The sequence below is a fragment of the Dermacentor variabilis genome, unplaced genomic scaffold (genome assembly GCF_050947875.1).
Source record: "Dermacentor variabilis isolate Ectoservices unplaced genomic scaffold, ASM5094787v1 scaffold_12, whole genome shotgun sequence".
NCBI classification, from domain to species: Eukaryota; Metazoa; Arthropoda; class Arachnida; order Ixodida; family Ixodidae; genus Dermacentor; species Dermacentor variabilis.
The window spans coordinates 6,497,969-6,522,854 of NW_027460280.1; the positions used below are offsets into that span (position 1 = coordinate 6,497,969).

The 24,886-nt window shown below is 46.0% G+C and overlaps 1 protein-coding gene across 5 annotated transcripts in view; it reads left to right on the plus strand.

Annotated features, from left to right (window-relative positions):
• LOC142566373 (carboxy-terminal domain RNA polymerase II polypeptide A small phosphatase 1-like) overlaps window positions 1-24,886 on the plus strand; it is a 305,196-nt gene that overhangs the window by 201,275 nt on the left and 79,035 nt on the right. For all 5 annotated transcript variants that reach the window (XM_075677323.1, XM_075677324.1, XM_075677321.1 and 2 more), the window contains one exon: window positions 16,744-16,830. In XM_075677323.1, coding sequence (XP_075533438.1) covers window positions 16,744-16,830 — 87 coding nt within the window. The remainder of the gene's footprint in view (window positions 1-16,743; window positions 16,831-24,886) is intronic.

Here is a 24,886-nt window from a genome sequence, read left to right on the forward strand (position 1 = left end):
CCCCATGATTGAGCGAGCCCTTTTGTGTGTGTGTGTGTGTGGTCTGATTTTAAAAATATACATTCAGTCTGCAAAAAGAAAGGAAGTGAAACTGCTGAAATGTGCCTCGTTCCAGAACTTGGGCAACTTTTGCACTGACCTGCTGGTTCCAGAAAAACAGAACTTTCTTCTTGGAATGGCAAAGATCGTGAAGTCTTTCCTGACAGAATACAAGCAGACAAACCGCTAGTGTTCTTTCTAGCAAAGGATCTCGAAACCGTTGTCAAAATGCTGGTCACAACGTTTAAGTGTTCAGTCTGCATCGACTGGGATCACAGGCCTGTTGAAAATCAACATTGAAGACCCAAGCAACCACTGTGCGCTTGAAAAGGTGGATATCGGCCACGCAGCGGAACAAATTCTCAAGAACTTCAAGGTCAGCCCAAAAGATTAATTTGCTTAGTGCAAGATCTTGGTCATTGTTACAAAGGAGGATTAGGAGGATGAAAAGGAAGGAGGCAAAGATAGGGAGGTCAACCAGACGCACATCCAGTTTGCTACCCTTCACAGGGAAAGGGGTTTATGGGAAGAAAAGAAAGGAAAGGGAGGGAAGAAGGTACTATCGGTGTAAGTACATGCGGACGTCCATTACTCCTATAATCGGTCACTGAGGCCAGTCAGTTTCATGAAACATAGCAGTGCCCGCATCGCTTTGTAAGCCTGCGACACGTGGGGCCATGGTCCGAGAGTCTTAGTCTCTGAAAAGGGTCTGTTCTAATCGGTTTAACGCCTTCTGAAGAATGTAGCATTCGTTGTCATACAGATCACAAAAGGACAACACGTGCGCAATCGTCTCTTCACAGTTGCACGAGTCACAGATCGGTGTGTCGGACATTCGGTAAATGAGCAAAGCTTTCGGGGCTCCCACTAAATCAGTGAAATAGACTTCACGACGCCAAACCCATATGCAGTTTACGGCTTGCGCATGCACAGTGGCTTCGACGCTATTTCTTTGGGGCCCCGATTCTAAAACTCTCTAATAACACTAAAGGGGAAGAGAAATGCGGCCATAATGATACACAGAGTGCTATGGGGATACAATAGGTACGAGGTGCTACGGGTATGTGGAAAGGTGTAATGGTTCCAGGGCTTGCATTTGGAAATACGATTGTTTGCTTAACCCTTTGAGGGTCGAATTATTTTGAAAAAAACCTTCCCAGGTGGTCAAATTACTTTATTGCGGATCTTGAATGTACAAAATGTATAAAGTCGGAAAAAAAATACTAAAAATAATTAGGAACAGTATTTTGGTGTCGGCATCACTCAGAACTGCAAAATGTTCAATAGTATTTCCGAGTGTGGTACTCCTTGAAACACGGGTCTACGCACAGCACCTTATCGCAGTCTGCACACCTAAAATGCGTGTCTGTTCTCTTGGAGCGAGGAGTTGTGTTGGCGCGCACATGACATCTCTGATTGCGGCTGCCTTGGGCAGAGGTATGATGCACCCTCTCGCGTAAGCGCGTTGCCGCAGAGAGCGAGAATACCTCGTGAGCGGGGGTGATAAACAAACTAAGACGTTGGTGATAAACAAGCTAAGAGCAGTGCCAATTAAGATGGAAATCAACTTCAGCCGCCCCTGCGAGAGCATGCCGACAAAGAGAAAAACCACGTTTCACGCGCCTCCGTTGCAATCACGCAGCGGAACCGAAACCACGAAAGCGCGTTGCCACTGAGAGCGAGAATACCTCGCGAACGGCACTGATAAACAAGCTAAGAGCAGCGCCAATCAAGATAGAAATCAACTTCCACTGCCCTGCAAGAGAGTGCCGACAAAGAAAATGACGTTTCGCGCGCCTCCGTTACGATCACGCGGCGAAACCGAAACCGCCAAAGGGGCGTTGCCGCAGTATGAGCGACGCGCTGAAGCTAGCAATCAGTCCTGTTTATCTCCCCAAGAAGGTAGCGCAAATTTCAAATGCTTCTTGTAAGTGCTAAGGGGTGGCAGCACCTCTCGGTGAGCACGCATCGTCATTATGGCGCGAAATTTCAAACGGAGGGTCGGAATCGTACCCGTACGGCAAAGACCTTGCGGGACAGAAAACCGCCGCCGTACATGTACGGCTAAAACCTTCAAAGGGTTAAAATCAGGGTTGCAATCAGGACTCGATAGCAACCAAAGGTGAGGCGAACGACTCACATTGGGCGCTCACGGGAATACTACAAATGAAGCTGTGCAGGGTGATATGGGCTGGACAAGTTTTCAAGTGAGGGAAGCTGACAGTAAAATTGATTATGAAGAACGACTGAGGAATATGGAAGAAAGTAAATGGGCTGGGAGAGTGCTCAGGTATTTGTACAGGAATAACATTGATTCACAGTGTAGGGAAAGAACTAGGGAGCTTACCGGCAAGGAACCAGTATGGTGAGAAACATAGCTACAAAGAACCTCAAACAGAAAGTCAGAGAGGCTGAGATAATCTCATGGGTGGTGGCAGTGGAAAAGAAACCTGCTGTGAGTAACTACTTAAGAGGAAAAGAATGAAATCTGTTGAAATGTTGAAAGAATGAATCTGTTAAGTTATCAATTGTTCCCGAAAAGAAACAATTGATAACTCAAAGAGAAGCTCAGTACTTTTCAAAGCAATATCAGGATGCCTTAGAACAAGCATTTACAATCGAACCCACTTATAACGATATTCAGGCGGCACAAAAATTATATTGTTATAACCGGGTTGCATGAAAAAAACTTAAATTGGGGGATGGCAGAGCTGTTGTGAGAAAACTATAATGGCAGGGAGGCCAGTGCCCCTCCCCACCACCATCCTCCATCCAGCTGCTGATTGTGTTCACTCATTTAACCCTTTGAGGGTCGATTTTTCTCGCCATATGTGACCGCCCAGGGTCGATTTTTTAATGCGATAGCGTTAAGGAGCTCGTATCGCAGAAAAGCCGGTGTCGGCATCGGCCGTGAGCGATAAATCCTAGAAGGCACTTCATAAATAAAAAACAACTTGCAAGATGGGCTGGGTGGGAATCGAACCAGGGTCTCCGGAGCGTGAGACGGAGACGCTACCACTCAGCCTAGAGTTCGATGGTTCAAAGTAGGACAAAAGCTTTTGCCTCTAGAGAATGTGGTGTTGCCTTAAAAACGTGCCTTAGAAAGTTATACTGCGGTGTATATTGGTAATTATGAGTATGTAAATGACAGAAGTCGCAGTTACACGAGTAGCGAAGTATGTTTCCGCTATATTTCTTCTGCGCTCTGCGCACATGCAGAGCCATCTTGCAGCAAACACAGAAGACCCACACCTCGCAATGTATGGCGCTGCCCCGACAGGTGGCGTGCCACTCGCCCGCGCAACGTGGCTCCTCTTTCCGCTCACAGCGTGATTCTTAGGTGCAGCATTCAATGCGGGACGCCTCTGATGTGATCGCTGCACCATAGCGCATTTTGTGGGAAAGTGTCCCCTGCGATATGTGCCGTGCTGCTGGCGAGGAGCCATGCGTCCGCGTGGTGCTCCCAAGCGAGATAGAGGAAGATCCCATCGAGGCATCAGCCCCATGATCGTGTCCACCTTCATGGCGCGTTGCGGCCTGGCTGTCCATGCCGATTACGACGTTTGGCTCACATAGATCGTTTCTCCCTCCGAGACACCGAGTTCTTTGGTTCATTCCGCTTGCTCAGGTGCACGTTTCGTCATTGTGTGACTCAAGAGCATGCCAAGCGAATGAGTGGGCGGTGCAAATGGGGTGCGATAACGCTATCGCGTTCCACTCTTGAAGGCGAAGCTTAAGCGTCCTCCAATTTTTTTTATTGCAGATTCCGATTCTTCTTAGGGACTTATTTCGCAAAAAATTTACCGTAATTTTTTTAGGGTGACCGTAAAGTGAGAAAAAGATATTTTGCGTCGGTATATATGCACTCTTCATTCTTGAACTTATCAGAATTAAAAATTTTATGCATTTTTATGCACATAGTTCAAGGCGTTTTGAAAATTCACGCACGAGAATATTTTGCCAGCCTCAAATGTTCCTGCTCTTACACTAATACGTACGTCTATAGCGTAATCGAACTTCGTAGGTGTGCGCACTCAAGAAAACTGTTTGGGTGTGTGCCCATCAAAAAACGCAACACGTGTGACAAACTTCTGCTAATCTTCATCTTATCGCCAACCAGCTAGGGCAATCAGTTTTCGCCAGTCTTAAAGAAAAAAAGAAAAGAAACGGAAACATGCACGGTGGCATCCTTCCTATGCGCACCCCTGTAAGCACTAAATGAGCGAGAAACAAGCGGTCGCCCTTTGAGCGATTAGGAAGGAGATAGCCATCAGTTTCGCAAGCGCAAAAAGCCGAAACCGCCTGCGAAACAAAATCCAAACGGCTGCCCGTCCGCGCACCCACCAATGCGCGAGCAGTAGTACATACACGTGCGGGAGCAAACTAGCACTAAAACAAACCATGCAACTAAAACTGAGAGAGGTAGGCGCGCGAAAAAAATTCCCTGTATCCCCACATAGTGGTAGCACATGACAGAAAAGAAAATGATAGGAAATTGGCGCGCTTTTTAAACGTACAGACGGCACTGTAAATATACGGCATCGACCATTTTCGGACTTGTTCGCAGCACCATATATTTACGTCATTGACCGTCAAAGGGTTAACTGCTTCCTGGGCGCTCCGATCGTGTGTAACAAGCCGCGGCTGTCGGCGTTCAAGAATGGCACTGCTATAACAACTGCAAAGAGGGGTCACAGGTGGCAAGTGACGTGCGGGCACCGCCGAGGCATCGCTTTGGTGGCCCCAAAAGGGGCCTTTTAAAAATTCCGAGAAGGATGCCGCGGCAGCCTATCAGCTTGAGAAATCCAGAAGAAACGCTAAAGTGATATCACCACAAGCGTACTTCTCACTGGCTTGCATGAGAAAACCCTACGTGTGTCAGCCTTACATGCTTTACGCGAAGCTTGCCGACATCCTTCTCCAAGGCAACCAGATGCTCCACGCAGTGCAGCGGAAGGTTCCTTGCAAAAACGAAGCCCCGGAGGGGGCAGAATCATCTGCCGGGCCTACTGTAAGGACAGTGTTGAGGCAGCCTGCCCTACCGCATCATTGCTTCCGTCGCTATCTGATGCAAGCACGTTCGCGACGATTGCCTCATCGGTTAGAAGCACTTAGTTTCTAAATCTAAGCTGTGCGCTTTCTTTCCATCGGCAACGTCGTGCATTGCCAGTGATCAGCGGGTGGATCAGCCATCTTCTGTTTCGGCGGCGAGAAAGCGCGTGGCCAGGAACAATTTTGACTCAAACAACAAAGGTGAATGCGAGCGATTAAGCTTTTTCCAGAACTGCGCTGAATGAGGAGCCAGCGAGCAACATGCGAGCAGCACAGTTGGCGCGGTCGATTCGTGTTACGGAGGGTGGGGCGGTGTAGAGCTGTGGGCGCAGATGAGCTGTGCGTGCAGCCCGTTCGTGTATGGAGGGGTGGAAGGGCGACGAGAGAGAGGCACAAGGAGATGGCTAGAAAATGAATGCACGGCAGCTTTTGGAGCAGCGACCCATCGTGCAGCGGCTCGAATTTCTTGTTTTCTGTTTTTTCTTTTCAAGGATTTCGCATTTCACTACATATCAGCTCAGACACCCATGAGCCAAACTTCAATATTATAGCCGATAATGTGGCATCGGGGCATTGTAGTAAGTGGGTTATTTCACCATGAAAAGCATACAAAAGTTGACAGTGCAGCCGTTTCTCATTGTGATAACTGGTGTATTGTTAAAACCAGTATCGTTGTAAGTGGGTTCGACTGTATAAAGCGAGATACAACAAGGAAGAAGAAGCATGTGCTTGCTGTGGTAAAGCTAGGGAAATGATGGAGCATTTTGGCACCTCTCTCCTTGGAGCCCTTGGGTTCAGCGAGAGCAGGAGGAAAGTAAACATGTCTGCAATAGAGATTAGTAAGAGGCAATGAAAGATTGGTGGAAGTGGGGAAATGACAAACAACGGAGGGCGCACAAAAACAAAGTTCCCAATAGGGGTTCAGAAAGTTTGATGGGAATTCTTCTTTTTTTTCTTTTTTTTTTTTTTAACATAGCTAGGACATTAGGTAATGCAATAACAAGAACTCGATGGCGCAACCCCCCCCCCCCCCCACCCCTCGCTCCAAAGGGGACACTCGTAGCATCCATCTGTCCATCCGTCACATCACAGGTGCTAAGTGGTGCCTAGGCTGCATTGTGTTGAAGGTTTCTTGACCCTTCACGTCTTATTTGTAATTGTCAGTATTTGGACATCCAACTGAGTGCCAGCGAAGGCTGGCTTGAATGGAAAAAATATATATGTACTGTAGAAATCCCATATATGTTTTTCACAAGACCGTGCGAGAAAAAAACTTAATAGCCCGGAAACATATTATGTGAACATGCACTTAGAATCTAGTGAATGTGATGTTAAATATCAAAACAAAGACGCGATGCATGGTTCAGCCTCTAATTAAAGGATTTATAATCACTGACAGGTAATGAAAAAATGATGGGGATGACTAAAAGTCCAACTAATTGGGAGTCTGAAGTGTTGGGTTCAACAGAGAATGAGCCTTATTCTACAAGTGGCCCAAAAAGGCATATTCTCAGATAATTACTTTCACAGATACTTTCGCAAGATTTTGTGCGACTAGTGCCAGATGCATTAGCATCTATGAGTGACGGCATTCTTGCCACTGTGCCAAGCATGCTATTTTACCACAGTGTCAGGATTGCTTTCGCCTGTTGTTGCGTCTGGGGCTACGAAACAACAGAAAATAGTGCCTTCGGAAGTGATTGTTTAAGAATATGGCCCAAGTTTATCGGTGCATTGCTCCATGCACACACATTTGCCTGTGACCTGGTTAGTCCGTATTTCAACCACTGTAATGATGTTATTACAGATAGGCGCAAGTACAGTCAATTCATGTACCAAATCAGGGTGTCTACCAACCGGGAATTCTCAGGGAATTTGAATAGTCTGGAAATACTCAGGGAAAACTCAGGGAACTTGTGCTACCATCAGGGAAAATTAGCTGTAACCTTATTGAAAGGGAACGAAAGTCGTGTTAATGCTGGTTCCAGTAACAGGAATCTCAACGAATCGTCACTGACGCTGTGTCATCGGCACAAGGTATTGCCAGAGTAGTTAACGACCGATTTTCCGGACGCCCGAAAAAAGACATGCCCGATAATTCGCACGGCTTTGCAGCACCACCACGTACTCCATACAGTCAATGTATATTGCCCTGACTGCATTTCTGAAATCGCATTAATCAAAGCCACCACCGCCGCCATTTTGATTATCTCGCCGCCTCGAACCGGCACTTTCGCACGCAGATCCGCTGGCAGCCGTAGTCACCACCGCGGCGACGTTAGGCCTAGCTGCTTCCACGTTCGCTGTTAAGCTTCTTGCCATGCGATGCCGTGTTTTTCATTAAAATAATTCGCCGCTGTTAGCAATGGCACCGACTCCGCCTTTGTAATCCTCGCGATTGGCTTCTAAGCTCGCAGAGCACAGCGCGTCGCGTAATGCCAGTTTCCGAAAGTTAGCTTCGCCTCCGTACAGCAGTGTTACGCGGTGAAGCATAACTAGCGTGGGAAGGGGCAGTTGTCACGGGACAGTGTGCATTCCTTAATTATACACGCGTGCACCCCCGTGGCCAGCGACTGAATCAACTAGGTGCTTTGCTAGTTTCAGTTTCAAGGATGTGCCAGCGACATGGCTGATGCATTGGTGAAACAGCTACGCCAATTGCTCCAAACTGCATCAAAAGCAAGCCTTTGCGCAGTCTTCTGTCAAAACGGCATTTTAGCAGAAAATTGCGCCGAGCCTGCACCAAAGCATGCATAAAAGCGATACCCTTCTGTCGATGCTTCGCAGCTAGCAAAACTGAAATGAAAACAAACAGCACGCGTTCATCATCATCATAGAAGGAAGCAGAGGCCCGTGCAAGAGTTGCTCACTCTATAGTAAGAAACTGGGCCCATCAGAGTCGCCTGGTTCGTCATTCATGCATTTTTCTCTGATGGACGTACACTGTAGTGCTGCTGTACTGTTTTGATGGCACCTTATTTTGGTGTTCATGGATTGCAGAGTTTGCCAAAGAAGGATGTCACATTCTAGGATTAAAGGTAAACTTTTTCTATGTTTATAGGGGATAGCAGCGCTTTGCAAAAGAGCCGCTGCAATCAGAATCACACGCGGTTCATAGTTAAGAATGGTATTAGTGAATGTGGTACATGGCAAGAGCTGCCACTTCGATGGGCGCCCCCATGTTCGTTGATGCGCTGCGCTATTTGGGTGAAATGGCGTCGCAGACGCAAACACAAAGCTGTATTTGCGTCTCGCGCATGCACAGTACCGCTGCCTTTGGTCTCCTTCTTCTTCTTTTGTTTTCTTTTTTTTTTGTGTGTGTGTGGGGCCTTTATTCGAAAATTCCCTAATGTGCATGACATGAGTGTATTGCATGATGTCATGTTCACTGCAGGCATGCATACTCAATTGGTCTTGCGGTGAGCCTTTGCCCACAAGCTGTGACTGTTGCACTGTGTTGCATCATGGGTTAATAAACACCCATTTGCCGACAATATGTGGTGCCTTCTCTGCACCGTCTTGACAAACCTGGCCGTTGCACCTTTTGTGCATCGCAGTGTGGAGAAGCGTTGTGTCCTTTCCTGACCGCGCTTGCAGGGTACGCTTCATATCAACTATGTCAGTTAATACTTGCTCAGTATATGGTAAGCAAACATGCGTTGGACCCTACACCAAAAGTGCTTGCTGCTGCGCTAAATCGGCTTTTTGCCTTCACTGGGACCTGCACTGAAAGGTGAAATGGCTGTTCCACCAATGCCAACATCATGCAGGTGACACATTAAAGCCTAGATATCACTGTTTTTGCTCAATTATGTGGCCAAATAGGCATGCGGCCGTGCAGGTTTAGTCCGAATATAGGTGTCTGAAATATTTGCTAGGTGTGGTAGTCGGAAAGGCGCAGCCAAGGTGTCTACCACGGTTGACGTTTTTGTTTTGCATTTTTAGAGTTGTAGAAGATATTTTTGGAGTAATTATATGCCAAAGTTGCTATGTATCGCAAAGGAATAAGGACGTATCAAAGGGGATTCTAATACCCAGGTGTCTATGAGTGCTTTTCTGGGACTGAGCTTTAGTGGGAAAACATATGAATGAGGAATGTATCAAGGGGGGTTCTACTGTATATGTAAAAATGATGTAATTTCTCTGCAAGCTCTTTATCTTGAACTAGTTGCATCATGCTCTTTCATGTTTTGAAACCGTCAACCATGCCTTACACTATTTTCTTGCAAATAAATCTCGTTACTACTTTTCAATACAAAAATTTTATTAATCTGGTTAGCATGACTAGGCCGTTTGTGTCCAGTGCACTTTCAGATGACTGGGAATGATTTGGAAGACATCACTGTCAGTTTAAGAATAAAAAAAATACTGTTATGAAAAAGAAACTAAAACTGTCTCTAACCCATTCAATCTGGAGAGTGGTGAAAAACTTCTGCCTTCCGTGCCACGCATTTTTTTACCGAATGCATTAGTATGCCATAGGCCTCATGTGCTCCTGTTTCGAATTGGACATGCAGTGCCACTGCATGCGGCAAGTGTCGCCGAGAAGCACATGTTCCGTGTTCACAGCCATGCAGGGGCAAGAATGGCCACTAGACTCGAACCTGTGTGCACGGTGAAACAAAATTAACTTCTGCCTACTGTTGCTTGTATGGATGCCTATCTAGAACACTGCTGAGAGCCATGAAAGGTGGAACTTCATTGGTTTCCCTGAAAATTGTACGAGGCTGATTGAAGAAAGTATTGGATCACAGCTGTCCGGTGTGTGATGTATCATAACTCAAGTGACTCCATGCAGGTGCACGAGCAAGAAGCGGAAAGCTCAGCTTGCTGCATCTGCCTTCGTTTACGGCCTTATCTGACGCTGTGAGCTCGCGTTTAGAGTACTCCTTGCCACTTGCCCGGCAATTGTTCACTGCCACGCAGTGCAGTTCGGTCAAGTTTCAATACAGAAGTGGAAGTGGCAGCTAGCGAAGCAGGTATGTCGAAGGTACGGGGCAAGCGTCTGCAAGTGATGCAAGCATGGCATTCACTATCAGTTTCGTGTGAGCAGCAAATGTCAGGTAAACAGCATGTCTGCTGTCCATACCGCACCTGCCTTGTCTTGTCAACAAGCTTCTACAAAACATTCCAAGCAATACTTATTAGAGCAGCCGCATGCCAGTACCTCTGTCCTGCGTTGTCTATGATGGTAAAAATGTAATAATTTATGTTCTCAATCTCTGCTATCTTGTGCTCTGCTATCATGGCCGGGGCAGACATGTTGATCCAAGGTTCATTCGATTAGCCTGCACCCCCTTAACTAGTGCACGACATGCTGTACTTAGCTGTCCGCTTCACTAGTTCAACATAGCAGCAGCACTGCCCACAAATTTGGGCTACACACCGGGAAGGGAAAATATGGAATGTGCTTCACTTGGCTGCAGATGGCACTGCGTGTTTGGGAGTGTTGGCAGAAAAGTAGAGACCACAAACAGACATATAAAAACAAAGTGATTATATATATATATATATATATATATATATATATATATATATATATATATTGTCACTGCCTAGTAGGAAACAGGAAAGCGAGTGTAGAGGATGTACAAAAGCACTTCATAAGAGCAGTCAATGTGATGTCGTCGTTGTCTCAGTTTTTCTACCCTTGCACTACTTCAGCGTCGTTTTCATGATCTGGCACATACCCGTGGCGAACATATAGGATGTGGCATTTGCCTCTCCTTTGGAAAAAAAAAAAGCATCATCCCAATGCACCAACCTCCGAAGGCAGTGCACAGATGGTGCAAAGTTGAGGTCATTAGGAAAAGCATTGCTTCACACAGAGCACGTGCACAACCTCGGGCAGATGCCGCCAACGTTTGGAGCAGTTATGACTGTCTGGAACAACTTCATAATTCACATCGCTGATGCAGTGAAGAACTGCGTATGGCCCGAAGTATCTTCGCAGGAGCTTCTCAGATAGCCCCTGCTGAATAGGAGTCCAGTCCCACACATGATCACCGACGTTGTACATGATGGGACTGTGCCGAAGGTATTGTAGGGTCTGGCATCATAGTCCTCTTGTTCTTGGTTTCGCAAGTGCACAAGCTGCCTGGCTTCCTCTCCGCATTGCGTAAACTCCTCGGCACCAGTCTTGTCATCACCGCACTCATGTGGCAGCATTGCGTCCAACGTTGTTACTTCCCAGCTGTAAACGAGGTCGAAAGGTGTCACACATGTTGTCTCTTGGCGAGCCGTGTTATACACAAATGTAACATAAGGTAAAATCTCGTCCCAGTTCTTATGGTCAACGTCGATGTACATACTCATCATGTCTGCCAGAGTCTTATTCAAACGTTCTGTCAGCCCATTGGTTTGGGGTGCAGCCATGAACGCAGCACCTCTGTCTGTTACAACCACTGCGGGAGCGCCATGCTTTAGGACGACGGGTTCGATGAAAAATCGAACTGTTTCGGCAGCTGTTCCGAGTTGGATAGCACCTGTTTCGGCGCATTCAGTAAGATAATCTGCGACGACAATTATCCATCTATTGTCGACAGTAGACAGTGGAAATGGACCTAAAAGGTTCACGCTAATTTGCTCGAACGTCTCTTGTGGTATCTGAACAGGATGCAGCAGTCCAGCTGGCTTGCCAGGTAGGGCTTTGTGGCGCTGGAAATCCAGGCATGTCACGACCGCCGCAAGTCTCGCCCAGTAGTACTTTAGCCTAATTCTTGCCAATGTGCAGGTGTAGCCCAAGTGACCAGTGATCGGCTCGTTGTGACAGGCATATGTAGGGCTTTGTCACGAACTGATGCGAGAATGACGAGTAGTTGCTGCAGCTAGGTGAAAAGTTGTTTTTATAGAGAACGTCATGGCGCAAGCAAAATGAAGGCAGCCCTCTGGCGAATAACCTCGGCATGGTGCTTGTTCTTCCCTCTAAGTAATTGATAAGAGGAACCAGTTCTGTGTCGTGCTGGCGTGAAACGGCGGCAGTATCTAGCATGCCTAGAAAATCTGCGTCATCATTGTCGTGCACTACAGTCTCAAAAGGAGACTGAGAAAGGCAGTCGGCATCGGTGTGCTGTTTCCCCGATTTGTACACAACAGCGAAGTCGAACTCCTGGAGCAGAAGACTCCAGCGTGCAAGCCGACCAGCTGGATCTTTTAAATTAGTGAGCCAGCAAAGTGCATGGTGATCACTGACAACGTTGAAACAGCGGCCGTACAAATATGAGCGAAATCGCAGACGGCTCATACCAGTACAAGACATTCTTTTTTTGTAGTGGAGTAGTTAGCCTCCGATCTTGACAACGTCCTACTGGCGTAAGCACTCTTTCGGTACCGTCCTGCCACTGTAAAGCACTATGCCAAGGCCGACAGTACTAGCATTGGTACAAAAAATTGTCAGGGCATCTTCATCAAAGTGTGCGAGCACAGGAGGCGTCTGCAGCTGTTGCCGTATGTCGTGAAATGCCTGTTGCTGGTCTTCGTCCCACCTGAGTACATCTTCTCTGGTGAGATGTGTTAATGGCCATGCAATGCGAGCAAATTCCACGATAAACTGTTGGTAGTAGGCGCAAAGGCCCAGAGAACATCCTACGGCCGTTTTATCAGATCGCGTTAGGTAATTAGCAACGGCAGCGATTTTATCACAGTCAGGTCGGATGCCTTCACAACTAACGATGTGACCGAAGAATTGAAGTTTTTCAAAACCAACATGACCCCTTTTAGGTTTCAAAGTGAGACCAGCTGAGCGTATTGCTTCAACGACTATCTTGAGTCTCCATAAGTGCTTCTTGAACATGGCAGAGAAAACAATTACGTCATTGGCATACACCAAGCACGTTTGCCATTTGAGACCTGAGAGTACCGTGTCCATTAGTCGTTGAAACGTTGCTGGCGTAGGACACAAACCGAAGGGAAGCAACTGAAATTCATAAAGTCCGTCGGGCGTCACAAAAGCGGTTTTCTCATGGTTGAAGGACGAGAGCTTCAGTGACTTAGAAGTGCACCTTCCACTTCGGGGTATTTCAAATCGCAATTCTTCTTTCTCTTTGCCGAGAAGCTCTTTTCAAAGCCATCCAGCACAGCTTCCTTGTTTATTTCCTTCATGTCAGTTTTCTGTTGGCTGCCTTTTTCCATTTCTTTTTATCAGCAGAACTTTCTGCTCCTAAGTCGGACACTTTCGCCCGGAGGCTGTTGGAGCCATTTCTCGCTGTAGTCCACAAAAGCACACATGAGGCATGCCTAATGAAGCACTCCGAATAACACGCAATCATATGGCCTGCAGCACGGATCCAAATGCACACGCCATTGGTACCAAAGTGGCTGAATGCGGCGGGCGATGCAGAAGGCAGAAGCTTCAAAATGTTGATAGGGCATCTTACTTTCCTCGTCAGTGCACACTGGTGATGGCGACGGTTGCAATGGCGGACTTGGCGTCGGCTTCATGTGTAGCGGGAAAAAGGCAATCAGACTTGTGGAGACCAAGAAGCAGAAACCACGGAAGGCCACCCGTTGGTGGACGATTGTGCTCGGGAAGGCGGACTGGAAGAGGGCAGCTTTAAAGGAACAGCGATGTCGAAAGTGGCAGTGAGGAGTTGACATGAAGGCGAGTGAGAGGAGTGACCGGTGTCCAAATGGCTTGCAGACTGGAGAGCAAATGAGGAGGTGAAGGCAGTGGCCGCTTTTATAAGGAGGGTGCAGAGGTCACAAAAGACTATGAGAGTATCGCATTGGAAAGCGCCATAAATGCCTCGGTTCGAGTCTGAGCTTGTTTGTTGTGCTAAAAAAATAATTAGCCGCTTGTTGTGTGTATGCAGCGCAATCGTGAAAACAATGGTTTTGCAGTAGGAGCTTTGCACGATCACTGGGCAATTTTTTCATGAGGTGTGCAGCCGTGAAGTTGGCAAAACAAGCATTTTTCAGCACACCGTTTTTGACAACACTGTGCTAATTCTACGGTTCGAGTGTCAGTGGTCATGCACCGTCACGTCTGCGCCATTGACAAAGGTCTAGGATCAAAATTCAGTGACCCTACCATGCGTTTAGACCATTTGTCTAAAGTCAGGTGGCGCAAATAGAGCATGACCAGTTCAGGGAAAACGCCGGGAAACACCAGCTTGTGTTAACCTGCCATTTTGACAGTCTGACTCGCCACTGGCGATGCTTGGATTTTTCGTGTTTTTGGCAAGTTATCAGTCGATTGGCACCATCAAAGGTGCAATGAAGCTGGGGGTGGTGTTTTAGTGTGACGCAGGCTGATTATAGCGAGCGGCAAGCAAATTTCTGGACCAGCTACCCCAAAGTTGTTTTCCCCATTTGTTAACGTACTAGCTCCTCGCGTCGAACATGGCACTTATAATCGGAGGGGCACTTCTTTTATGCTTTTCGGCACGTTTCAGCGTCAGAAGTGCTCTTTAGAGCAGTAAAACTTGGCTCATCGAGCACACCCCATGGAATGCTACGGCAGAAGTCTGCTTGTAGTCTTTTGGCCACTTTTCAGTATCCAAAAGAGCGCAGTTTTCTGGCATCGCAAAGCATCAGGAAAACTTCATTTTCGTGTGGATTCTATCACGGGGGACACCAGCGATGCGATTGCGACCAAGATTAACAGTTCAGGCGCGCTGCACCCATGGAATTTGACAGCTTCCGTTTGTTCCGCAGTAAACAGCTGGGAGCACTCGGCACTTGCTTGGTACCCTTTACTAGGTGGTCATCAGCCATGGGTTTGGTATTTTTGTGGCCTGTTCTGTGCCTGCATAAGACTTAGTTTGTCGGTTGTATTAATTTGACACTGCATGCGCAAAAGGATTGCCGCCGCCGAGTGGCGATGCCTTCGCTCTCCACTTCCCCCTAAGTGGGTTAAGCTCTTCGTGTGCTTCGAGTAATGTGGCTTAAAATGCATTCGTTCGGACCGGGACTGAAAGACATTTCGAGTAAAGCAATTTCGTTATAACGAGGGATTACTGTATACAGAAGGCTACTTGAATCTGCAATTTTCATTAGTAGTATGGCAGGTACCGCTCACTAGGCCCGGTTGTTTGTAACCAAGTTGTAAAAGGGAACGTTAATTCTGTTGCATTTGCTTTTTTTTTTTAGAGGTTTGGTAATTGCCAAAGCAATAACATCAGGTTTGCAGCAGAGGCTCTGATCACGCTGTGCCTTCTCCCATTTGGGCTCAAATGACCAGTGGCAGGGATACGAGCTCCTCTGTGGATGATGGGTTGTGGACCTAAGTTTGAATTTTCAGCTGTTTTTAGCACTCGTCAGTGTAGTACTTATAGACATGCGATCATCTCTGTGCGACTTGCACACTTCACTTGTTTCTAGTGCCCAAGTCTGGCGACTGTTAAGCTGGTCCTCACAGCAACAACTGGGTGCAGGTTCTGCGATTTATGCAAGTCCAGCCCACTTTAAAGCGTAACATCGGCTACAGTGCAGCAGAGTTGGTGTATGAAACAATCAGATAATACTTCTTAATGTGTAAGACTTCACATAGGTGGCCAGCTGGAACTTCGTGCCATGTTCATGCATTATTGTAAACAATAAAGGGAAAGCTAGACATCCACCCGTTCGTAGCAATTGCTTTCCTTTCCTTCGAGTTGTTGACAAATTCGAGTTCGCCCTGCCATCTGCTAGCCGCCTGGTTAGTTCAGATGGTAGAGCAGCTGCCCCGGAAAGGCAGTGGTTCCGGGTTCGAGTCTCGGACCAGGACGAATTTTTCTTCAACTGCGAGGCTTTTCTTTCGAGGAACCCGTATGGGTTTGCTTTGTAGCAATTGCTATGAACAGGTGGATGTCTAATTTTCCCTTTATCAATTACCTCTCTCCACCTTGTGGGCCTCCGCAGAACTATTTCATCAAATTATTGTGAACATTTTGCGTCTTGTGGCACGATGCAGCAAATCTGTATGGTATGACTATTGTGACAAGCTGCTCACATGTGCAGCCATCAAGGTTGCCTTGCCTAGTAGCGGTCACACTACCCGCTGCAGTGGACGGGAGCGTAGCATGCTACTGCTCCTGTGTGCCCTTCTAGAAAGGATAAAAATGTGCCAGCAGGGGATCCTGCATTGTTTTTTTTTAAAAAAAACGGCATCTCGGGCAATGGAAGAACGAATGGACACTGCCATTCGACGTAGGGGCAATAGTGGAGAGGATTGCTTATGCAACCAAAAATAAGTGTTGTATACTTGGGGATGCCTGTCCCGTATCCCACTCACATTGCCGACATTTTTGCAGAGAAGCTGGCAACCAATGATGCAGTGATTTGTGCACATGGCTTGCCTTACAAGCATACATCATTCAAAGACGATTGCACTGCATTGAGCATACATCATCATCGCACCAGTAGCAAGCTCATTTGAAACTAAGTCGGTGTTGTGAGCTCACTTGAAGCATGTTTAAGCGAACCTTTTACTTTGAACGCTTCAAAATTTCAATCACATTTCATAATGTAATCCTTTGAATGCTGCATAATTTGGTGTTTAATCTGCTGAGAGATATGTTTAGTCTTGTATTACAGCTTTAGCCCACTGAAAGTTTTCCTTAGGATATCCAGGGTTTGGGAGCTTACTCACGAAGATATAGTTGACAATCACCCAAGTGTTGTTAGGTTGTATCCCAACGTGTGTGATCCTTACAGCGTTTTCCACCTGTGCAGGACCTTGGTCGACTGGGCCGGGACCTGCACCGGGTGGTGATAATTGACAACTCGCCAGCCTCGTACATCTTCCATCCCGACAATGCAGTGAGTACTTGCATGCATTGCTCATGGTGGCAGAAATAAATGTGCAGGACTCTAGTAGAACACCATCTGGGTGCGAGTCTTAGAAGGGAAAAGCTTTCCTTCACAACCATTCAAGGTTGTGTGGAAACAATAATTCAGTACCGGCTTTCTCTACTGAATACCGCTGAGAATTAATATAGAGGGCTTTATGTCAACGGCTATTCTTCTATGTTGCCTATGTAATTTATATTTTTAATTGGCCACAAATTTGCTAACATTTAACTTAACACTGCCGCTCCAAAGATAACTTGTTGAGGACTCATTTTGTCGTTTCAGCCTACCTTTCTCACAGTAGCTTGTTGAAAAAAAAAAGAAAACATTGCATACCCATTGTATGAACTATGGAGAGCTGATCTAAACACAAAAAATTTGTAAGTTCAAATTGTGACAGCAGGTAGAGCATGTCTCAATGCCCTCTGAGGGTGGCCAACCTAACTTTGTTTCGGCATGGCAGCCATGACGAGACGAGCCAGTGTGGAAGGTCCATCTGCAAATGGAAGAAACAAAGAATTGATGAAATTTTCACGAATTCTGAAAGCGACAATGATGAATCAGCTTCTTTGTAGCATGAAGTGTTTGCTGTACTTGTTGGGGTTGGGTAGCGAGTAGGCCTGGTCTGCTCGAGCACAATAAGGCAACTTGGACAACTGATTTGAGCACAATGACAATATATATACCGGGTGTTCAGGGTAAATCTGATAGTTAGCATAATTAGATACAAATATGCATTGTCAATAGAGTTCAGCCTTGATATAACGAAGTCATTAATATTGGCACTTTGCTTCGTTATGTAAATCAAATCAAAAATTTATTCATCTCTAGAAGAGAAAGAAATTTGACTTCTTATGCAAATATAGACAGTTGCCGATGCATCTTTTTTACACAGAAGGAGCCGTAGAATTTTTCAAATTGTTGGGCAATTGGAAAAAGCAAATTTGGATGAGAAAAAAATATAATTTGTTCAAATTTGAAAAGTCAGCTACGCAGGATAAGCTTTCATGCTGTGTTGATGATATATTTACATTGGCGGTAAGAAGTGAAGCCAGCCACATTTTCGCATCCACTCCGCCCCTGTGGCTATCATGAAAAGTGCCGGCAGCGGGAAGCGAGTGGTTCATCTGCCTCTCACTTCAGTGTGTCTCCAAAACTCGAGATTACGCAAGACAGTGCACACGATGTTGCACCATCTCAGCTCGCCTTAGCGCGCGAACTGCATATACGCTGACAGTCATGTGCAGCCTTAGCTGCGCTAGCAGGGGAGCCTCTTTGTCCCGCCGGAAGAAGGCGATCATCAAGCAGTCATTCTTCTCCACTCACAGGACGTAGTAGGATCTTTTCACGCTTAGACGTTGTATGGAACGTGACACTGCTTCCTGCGGCGTGCGATTTGAGAGGTGCGTTTTTAAGCAGCCGCATGCACAAGTTTTCAGTTATTGCATCAGTATTCCTTCCTGATGGCAGTGAAATTTTGTTATACAGTCGACTCTCGTGACAACGGATCCTGATAATCCGTCAAAAAATGTCGATTTTAACTCAAGTCTGTAATATCAGAAATCGTAATATCCGACTTAGAGGCCACCGCAGAAATGTCAAAAGATTGTCCAACAGTTGCTGCATGTTTCGACTACCGCCAGAACACCACAAGACATCGTCAGATAAAGAAAAGGGGGGAGCCATTCACGAGAACATGCATACACCACAAGACATTGTCAGATAAAGAAAAGGGGGGAGCCATTCACGAGAACATGCATATGTACTTTCCACATGTCTGGCAAAAAAAAGTTGCATGGAGTGCACTGCTGCCTTCACCTGTACGGCTAACATGAATTCGTTCTAACACATTTATACCAACGCACCTGCCCGAGCTCCCAGTATTTCATATCGCGAGCTCGGGCATCATGCACCTGCATCAAAAGTGCAGACTCAACATCTGGGTATGTTGCTTCACGTAGCCTGAAGCGTTAGGATTAATTTCCTCCAGCACTTGCTTGCCAGCAATGCCTTTGTTGTTCATAATTGAACTCGCGGTCTGCTTCGATAGTCCCATAATTTTTGTGATGTCCGCCTGCTTTTCCCGCTGCACAACTGCATTCACAATCTTAATCTTGTTGGTAATTTTTTGGAGGCCATTATCTCAACACTTGTGGTGTGGGACAACTCACTAGCACAGGAACACGACAAAATGGTTTCAACAAGCGATAACACATCGCGCATGATCAACATACCCTGAGACTGGCTTGGCTAGAGGCTGGACTTGGCCAGAGGCAGCCATTGTTGCCAACCGCAATTTAAACTTGCCGTGGCTTAAAAGGACACTAAAGGCTAATATTAAGTCAAGCTAAAGTGATAAATTAGTGTTTGAGAATCTCTAAGGTGTCAAGATTATCACGAACAGATCCTTAATAATGAAGAAATTAAGGTGAATGCAGGACATGATTAGAGACTCCCCTGGGACATTCAAGTACTTTCCCGATGACGAAAGCACTCCTCAGTTAAATTCTGTCACTAGTACTCAACCACTCATTGCACAAAACATCCTTGTAAAATAAGACGAAATAAAATGCGACTTGTCCAGTTCGATTTCACTTTTACAAAAAAGTACTCATTGAAATAACCCTGACAATGACGCGGAAGGTTGAAGAGCTTCGTTTTTGCTCGACTCCGCGCCACCCACGCTTTCGCGTTTCAGTATCTATCGCATAGTGCTGCACTGGTTTACTGGCTTGCAAAACTTGCACAAGCTGCTAGTAGCAAAGAATTCAACTTCCATGTGATGATGCGGGATGCCCGAACGGTCTACGCCACTTGACCAAAAAGCAGCTGCAGCGGCGAATCCGCCACTCTGTCTTGGCTCGGTACCGCCGTCTGTCGGGTGCCATTTTACTCACTGATATCAGCAAAGAGTAGTGATGGCGTATGCGATAAAGGTATTTGGACCCTTTCAATGCAATTGTCTCATAAATTAAGTCGTTTCTTGGCACAAAACAAGCATTGTGAGCTTTCTGGAATGGTATTTAAACAGTCCATGTCGACTTCGTATTTACCTTTAGTGTCCCTTTAAGTGCGCAGACACCAGCATGGTCAAGTCTGTTGTCAGCCTGTGTCAACACGACAAAAGTACGTTTTATACGCCGAATTTGAAAAAAATTGCCGCTAATTCCGTCTGCTGTAGCGCAGTTCGTTAAAAGCGAACTTCATTGCATTAATAAAATAGGTAGAGCAAATTAAGGTTGAAATGTTGTCCGTTCTATCCAAATGTCAGTTCTACGTGGGCCCATTGTAATGAGAGTAGAAGTTGTTTGTAAACATACTTCGTTATATTGACATTGAAAATACAGTGTTTTATAGACAAGAAGTAACAAGTTAAATACTTCATTATATAGAGAATTTCGTTATATTAAAGTTCATTATATCAAGGTTTCACTGTATATATTGCTTTAATTTACCTAGATTTCCTATCTTTTTTTTCTGATAAAACCATCAGATCAAAAAGAACTTCAATGGATGCAAATAAGCCACCAAAATATTATTTTCCTGCATGATGATAATTTGTGCCGGGAAGCCAAATTGCCTAATCAAAGCACTCTTGAACACCATAAGATCAACAGGACATGAAAGGCAAAGGTGCAGTAGAGACTACGAAGCCGTGGCTGAAGATGATGTTTCATGTTCTGCATGTCATCAAGACCAAAATTCTGCAAAGTCTGATGGTGTTTAGATGTTTCTCTAGTGAGCGTGATGAGATTATTTCTACAGAGACTAAATTAGAATGGGTATGTGGAGCTGCTGTACATTGTTGTGAAACCTTGGGTGGAGGGGTGGCTGCCAGAATCATTTCAATAAATGTTGTTTTGCTGAAGTTGTTTCACCTACAAGTATTGAACACCCTGTATGCACAACACCGAGGGTGATGATACAGTGCAGTCCACTTACAACAATATCGAAAAGAATGAAAAATTATATTGTTATAACCGATCATCACTATATCTGGACTGCCATAAAGAAAAAAAGCTACAGAACATACTTTTGTAGCTCCGAACCCAAATTTGACATTTGCACTAAAGAATAAATGTTGTAGAAGGTAGGCTGTGAAATCTGAGCATTTGATTATATCTCTAAACAGTGTGTCAAGCGTTAGGCATGCTGAAATAGTCAGAAATCTGCACTTGGTTTCGTGGCAGTTGCAGGTTTACAACTGTGGTATGCTTCGCCTCCAGCGGCTGCACAAACAGTGGTGACAACCATTTTGTGTTCACTAAATAAATAAGCAGGTTGATCGACAACGGCGCACTTTGCGTGAACATCGGGGTCACGGTCAAAGGCAGGCCATTGTCACTCTCATCGCCTCCATTGCACAACGCCACCATCTGTATAGCAATTGCCTTGTCGAAGATCTTTTTGCAGAATTAGGCAGCACCATCTGCACTCAGAAACTCCTCCATCTCCATCGAAGCACCACCTATTTCATCGTCAATAGCGTCATGCTTTCAGAGCTCAGTAATGTCAGCGGCTTCCACCGTGTTTGTTTCACCATCATGGGGATTTCGCTCTGGTGCACAAAGCATGTCTTTCTGAAAGAGAGTTGTTTACGATGGAAGAGGGTACCCAATCCTCTTTCTGTTGATCAGCATGGCCACTGGTTCCAACATCCACGATTGCGGTGCTCCCAGTGCAGAATCGACGATATTGTCAACTGCATGAGTTCATGCTTTTGAGTTTTGCAAAATTTGCAGTTTCGTCTCAAGCAACACATCTTTGCGCTTTGTTAGCGCCATCTTCTACAAACTGGGCTGCCAGGCATCTGCTGCTTCGGGGCTGCTTTCGTGGTGCATTTCCGCGCTCGCTGGTAGAGGCGGAGAAAGATTGTAGAAAGGGTGGGCATCCTTACTCCGTTGTTTTTTCTTCCTCTCCCTCTTAGCACGTACGTGTACTGAGCACTATCGTGGACAACGCAGACTTGAAGCAGCTGGCGTCATGTTTTGGTGCGCAGTGCCAACTCGCGATGTTCTCTGTGGCTTTCACAATTGGCGTGCAGGCGGGACACACTGTGCAGTAATGGCTGCAGATACGAACTCGCATAGGTGTACTTTTTGCCCCGTCTTGGCATCGTTCGCTTAAGGAGAACATGCCAACGTAAGTGTCGAGCTCAATTTGCATGGAAAACGCCTTCCAGAAGGTAAAATTTTCATTTTTGTATTTGACCTGCAGTCATAACATCATTGTACAGTCGAACCCACTTATTGACCCTTTTCACAGCAATCCTAGGGGCGCTGCCATGTTTAATCACGTGGTGGCACATCCATTGCTTGCCTCAACTGCCTCCATTCCCTCCGCATTTACAATGGATGTGTATGACGCCGGTGGGGTTTAGCAAACCTGTTTCGGGAGATATCATATATGGTGACTGGGTGGGCGACGCAGAGCTTTGGCCACAGCTTCAGAGAACATGCAAAAGCATTTAGGAAGCTGATTAAGCTATGTCCAAATGGTGCGAGCAGCGTATATGGTGCTTGTTTTAAAAGCGACGCTAGATATGTATTCCAGGCTATCCAGAGTTTCTGCTCGTGAATTGAATCAGGATTAGTGTGTTTTGCCCTTTTTTCATTATTTGGCCAATATTTTGAAGTAGCGGCTTGTCACATTTTTGACTCGGTAAGTTTCCTTAGTGCGGTCACTATCTGATTTTTTCTGCCTAATCGCTCGCGGGTGTGCTCAGTTCTCATTTGTTCTTGCTGTGTGCAAGGCTTGTAACGGAGCCATTTTGTACATTGTAATACCTTGTAGCAAAGACATACTATCGCTAGTAAATCGCTTACTCTTGTGGACCGTCACAAAACATTCTCCTTCGACCATTCATGCGCTATCTGTGTAGTCCGTCATTTATTTTCTATATATGGTACGCGTATATTGAAGTATGCGCCCACTCATTAATTGACACATTGGCGATAGAGTTGTAAGATCCGTGCCACTGGGGTAGATGCGTGTAGATACTGTGCACAAAATATACGATGACAGCAAGCGGCGCTATTCCCTTTGTCATAGTTTAACGAGGTGCAGCGGTGGCGTAGAGGTAGAACACCCGCCTCATGTGCAAGAGGTCCATGGTTCGAATCCCGGTGCCCTGCAATTTTCCACCGGATTAAAAGAAATGAAACAAAAATCCGCGTGTTGATAAATTGCATAAACAGGCGCGGAGTGTGGCCTGATCCCGGTGACCAGAACCGGTAACGCACACCCTCACCAGAGCAGGATTGGCCACCCTGGTGCAGTACTTGGCCACAACCTCCTATATGAACACAACAATCAAACCCCGGCCCTCAGTCCCCAGCAGCTGCGAAGCAACTGACCACGGCGGCGGTCAGACCTGCGACGCAGCAGACGGTGCTAAGAATCCCTGGCTCCGGACAGGTCGCCATTGGAATATGAACCTGGCAACGTTTAACGCTGGAACGTTATCTAGTGAGGCGAGTCTAGCAGTGCTATTTGAAGAATTAGAGGGCAGTAAATGGGATATAATAGGGCTCATAGAAGTTAGGAGGCCAAAAGAAGCATATACAGTGCTAAAAAGCGGGCACGTCCTGTGCTACCGGGGCTTAGTGAAGAGATGAGAACTAGGAGTCCGATTCCTGATTGATAAGAATATAGCTGGTAACATACAGCAATTCTATAGCATTAGCGAGAGGGTGGCAGATCTTGTTGTAAAACTTAATAAGAGGTACAAAATGAAGGTTGTACAGGTCTACGCCCCTACATCCAGTCATGATGACCAGGAAGTCGAAAGCTTTTATGAAGACGTGGAATCGGCGATGGGTAAAGTCAAAACAAAATGCACTACACTGATGGGCGACTTCAATGCCAGGGTAGGCAAGGAGCAGGCAGGAGACAAGGCAGTGGGGGAATATGGCATAGGCACTAGGAATAGCAGGGGAGAGTTATTAGTAGAGTTTGTGGAACAGAATAATATGCGGATAATGAATACCTTCTTTCGCAAACGGGATTGCTGAAAGTGGAAGTGGAGGAGCCCGAACGGCGAGACTACAAATGAAATAGACTTTATACTCTGCGCTAACCCTGGCATCATACAAGATGGACGTGCTCGGCAACGTGCTCTAAAGTGACCATAGGATGGTAAGAACTCGAATTAGCTTAGACTTGAGAAGGGAATGGGAGAAACTGGCACATACGAAGCCAACCAATGAGTTAGCGGTAAGAGGGAAAATAGAGGAATTCCAGATCAAGCTACAGAGCAGGTATTCGGCTTTAACTCATGAAGAGGACCTTAGTGTTGAAGAAATGAATGACACTCTTGTGGGCATCATTCAGGAGGGTGCAATAGAAGTCAGTGGTAACTCCGTTAGACAGGATACCAGTAAGCTATCGCAGGAGACGAAAGATCTGATCAAGAAACGCCAACGTATGAAGGCCTCTAACCCTACAGCTAGAATAGAACTGACAGAACTTTCGAAGTTAATCAACAAGCGTAAGACAGCTGACATAAGGAAGTATAATATGGATAGAATTGAACATGCTCTCAGGAACGGAGGAAGTCTAAAAGCAGTGAAGAAGAAACTAGGAATTGGCAAGAATAAGATGTATGCATTAAGAGACAAAGCCGGCAATATCATTACTAATATGGATAAGATAGTTCAAGTGGCTGAGGAGTTCTATAGAGATTTGTACAGTACCAGTGGCACCCACGACGATAATGGAAGAGAAAATAGTCTAGAGGAATTCGATATCCCACAAGTAACGCCGGAAGAAGTAAAGAAAGCCTTGGGAGCAATGCAAAGGAGGAAGGCAGCTGGGGAGGATCAGGTAACAGCAGATTTGTCGAAGGATGGTGGGCAGATTGTTCTAGAAAAACTAGACACCCTGTATACGCAATGCCTCATGACCTCGAGCGTATCAGAATCTTGGAAGAACGCTAACATAATCCTAATCCATAAAGAAAGGGGACGCCAAAGACCTGAAAAATTATAGACCGATCAGCTTACTGTCCGTTGCCTACAAAGTATTA